The 3380-nt window shown below is 57.4% G+C and overlaps 1 protein-coding gene across 1 annotated transcript in view; it reads right to left on the reverse strand.

Annotated features, from left to right (window-relative positions):
- Gabrp (gamma-aminobutyric acid (GABA) A receptor, pi) overlaps positions 1 to 2199 on the reverse strand; it is a 22632-nt gene extending 20433 nt beyond the window's left edge. The window contains exons 1-3 of the mRNA XM_013028645.1: positions 2147 to 2199; positions 1643 to 1761; positions 499 to 566 (exon numbers count right to left, since the gene is read on the reverse strand). Of these exons, the coding sequence (XP_012884099.1) occupies positions 499 to 566; positions 1643 to 1761; positions 2147 to 2199 (240 nt within the window). The remainder of the gene's footprint in view (positions 1 to 498; positions 567 to 1642; positions 1762 to 2146) is intronic.
- Between the last annotated feature and the right edge of the window lie 1181 nt (positions 2200 to 3380).

Genomic DNA, 3380 nt, shown 5'->3' on the forward strand with positions numbered 1-3380 from the left:
GTTCACACACAGGGAGGTGCTCACACACAGGGAGGTGTTCACACACAGGGAGGTGTTCACACAGGGAGGTGTTCACACAGGGAGGTGTTCACACATAGGGAGGTGCTCACACAGGGAGGTGTTCACACACAGGGAGGTGCTCACACACAAGGAGGTGTTCACACACAGGGAGGTGTTCACACAGGGAGGTGTTCACACAGGGAGGTGTTCACACAGGGAGGTGCTCACACACAGGGAGATGCTCACATAGGGAGGTGTTCACACAAAGGGAGGTGTTCACACAGGGAGGTGTTCACACACAGGGAGGTGTTCACACACAGGGAGGTGCTCACACAGGGAGGTGCTCACACAGGGAGGTGCTCACACACAGGGAGGTGCTCACACAGGGAGGTGTTCACGCACAGGGAAGTGCTCACACAGGGAGGTGTTCACACAGGGAGGTGTTCACGCACAGGGAAGTGCTCACACAGGGAGGTGCTCACACAGGGAGGTGCTCACCATGTTGCTCTCTGAAATGCTGGAGATGCTGGCAATGTCCAGAGTCAGTGCGATCTGAACCGGAGCTCCTGGAAATGAAGAAACAGAGACTAACGCCGCAGCCCAGCCCCGGGCGCCCTCCCCACACCCGCCACCCCTCCCCTGAGGCCGAGGTCCGGCCAGCCCCACCGCCGTGGAACCAGAAACGCTGAGCAGCACAGAGCGCTCACTTCTTGGAAAAACTGAGATCATACAGAGCTGTCAAATGTAAAGTCAATGTGTCTTCCTCTTCTCAGGAGCCAGCCTGGTACATATATACTTCCTTTTTGTATGAAAACTAAGTTCCAGCATACATGTGTGTGTGTGTTGTGTGTATGTGTTTGTGTGTGTGTTGTGTGTGTATGTTTGTGTGTGTGCATGTGTGTATGTGTATGTATGTGTATGTGTGTATGTGTCTGTGTGTGTGTGCACGCTAGCTGGGGCTTGAATTCAGGGCCTCCCTCTCTGTTTCCTTTCTCTCTCTCTCTGTCTCTCTGTCTCTTTCTGTCTCTGTCTCTGTTTCTCTCTCTCTCTGTCTCTCTGTGTCTCTCTGTCTCTCTGTGTCTCTCTGTCTGACTCTGACTCTCTGTCTCTGACTCTGTCTCTGTCTGTCTCTCTCTGTCTCTGTCTCTCTGTCTCTGTCTCTCTCTGTCTCTCTCTGTTTCTCTCTGTCTCTCTGTCACTCTCTCTGTCTCTGACTCTGACTCTGTCTCTGTCTGTCTCTCTGTCTCTGTCTCTCTTTCTCTCTCTGTCTGTCTCTCTGTCTGTCTTTGTCTGTCTCTCTGTCTCTCTCTCTCACTGGGCATGCTTGCACAGTGATATTCCACTGTTGAACCACACTCCATGCTGGCATTTTGCTGGCTAGTTGGAGATGGGGCCTCACAGACTTCTCCACCCACCGGGTCAGGTTGCCAGAGCTCTTCCCTGGTCTGCAGTGGGGAAAGGGGGTGCAGTCACCCCAAAAGTGGGTAGCAAAGCTTTCTCCAGGATGGCCCTCCTCCTCCGCCCTTCCCAGGCCTTAACTCGGCTGCGGATGGGAGCCAGCGTCGGCCAGCCGAGCCCTTGGACGCACGCTGTCTGCTCCCACCCATTTGAAATTAACCTCCTGGTTGCGAAGGTAACCTACCACCAAAATTGGGCCTGAGAAATTTGTTGTAGCCGGCCGTGAGGTTGTCAAAGCCAGGCAGGGAGAGCTTGTCGCTCCTGCCCACCTCCGTGCGGAGCTGGCCCCCCTGGACACGCACCCTGGAAGATAAAACGGGTTGTGTTGCCTGTGCTGCTCCGGTGGAGGGGCCGGGGCTCCTGAGCCCCAAGGCCAGCCTTGGCTTCCCTACTGCCCCCGCGTTGGCCCTCCTTCCCGCTATCCGCTGCCCCCGCGTTGGCCCTCCTTCCCGCTCCCCGCTCGCCCTCTATCAAAGGCCTCCCAGCAGCTGTCAACATCCCAGGGCTGCCACTTCAAACACATTTGTTCTCTTGGAGAATTAATGGCAATTTTTTTAAGAGTGTGTTTAAGGTGTGCGACCAGGAAGGGAGGGACAGCTCCGGCCTTGCTCTGCACCGTGGCGCCTGCCTCCCCCTCCCACAACACAGACACCCACAGGAAAGTCAGCCCCTGGGCAGCAGAACCCACCTCTGGGAGAGGACACCGAGGCATGCGAAGGCCAAGAGGAGTCCGGAGCTCATGGTGAGGCCGTTCAGACAGCGGGGGCCGAAGAGCAATCGCCTGGGGAGACAGGGCCAGGTGAGGGCGTCCGGGCTCCCTGCCCAGCCCAGCGCCTGGCGGGAGACACGGGTACTGACTCAGCAAGGCAGCTTTCTCCTGCCCTCCGGCCTTCCTTCTCCCTCACTCCTTCTCTCTTGTCTTCCTTCCTTCCTTCTCTCTCTCCCTCCACCCCCCCCCCTTTCTTGGGCTAGTGTTTGAAGTCAGGGCCAGGGCACGGCCCCTTTACTTTTCCACTAAAGGCTATGCACTACCACCTGAGCCACGTCCCCATCCTGAATTTTTGCCAGTTATTTTGGAGATGGCATCTCACGGAGTTCCCTGCCCAGGCTGTCTTTGAATCATAATCCTCTAGATCTCAACCTAGGATTACAGGTGGGAGCTACGGTGCTGGACTCGCCCCCCGCCTCATTTCTTTTCTCTGGTCTCAGACCTCAGAGGTACCAATTGCTTTACCCACACATAAGCACATATTTCTACATAAAGAAAAATAAAGTAGCATTGGGATGTGAGGCTGTGTTTTGGGTTTTTTTGGTGAATACATTGTGCATGCTTGAGATAAAGTGCTAGCTATGATTCTCACTGTGTAGGGAGAGAACTCAGTCTCGGAGGAGGGCATGCTCTGGAGGCCGTGCTGAGTCGGAGGCCAGCTGGGGCGCTGACCGGCGTCCTCTTGGCCACCCCCCCCCACGCCTGTTCCACAGCTTTCCTTGTCCACACCCCGCTCCGCAGGCCTGCAGGCTGGCCGTCCCCTGCCATTCGGTGCCAGTTACATAGCCCATCCTGGCTGGGGATCCGAAATGGTTTCTGCAGATGTGCTGTAACCAAATCAGCCACAACATCCTGGGGCATAACCACTCTCACAGCTCTCGGGGTGTCTTCCCCTTCATCCCCTGTACCCCACCCTCCCCTGGCCCCAGCTCCGGCCTGGCCCCAGCCACCCCTGCGTGGCTGAACAAGATCCTCCTCCAGGCCCCGCCTCGAGGGGGCGGGGGGGGCTGCACGGCCATCCTCCCCCAGGCCCCGCCTCGAGGGGCCGGGGGGGGGACTGCACGGCCAACTCCACCTGGGGAGGAGGAGAAACCGCAGACCCCGTCTGCGTCTGAAGAGGGCCCAGCACTGGACGTCTAGAAGGGCCGACGGG

This window comes from Dipodomys ordii, unplaced genomic scaffold (assembly GCF_000151885.1).
Source record: "Dipodomys ordii isolate 6190 unplaced genomic scaffold, Dord_2.0 Scaffold112, whole genome shotgun sequence".
NCBI lineage: Eukaryota > Metazoa > Chordata > Mammalia > Rodentia > Heteromyidae > Dipodomys > Dipodomys ordii.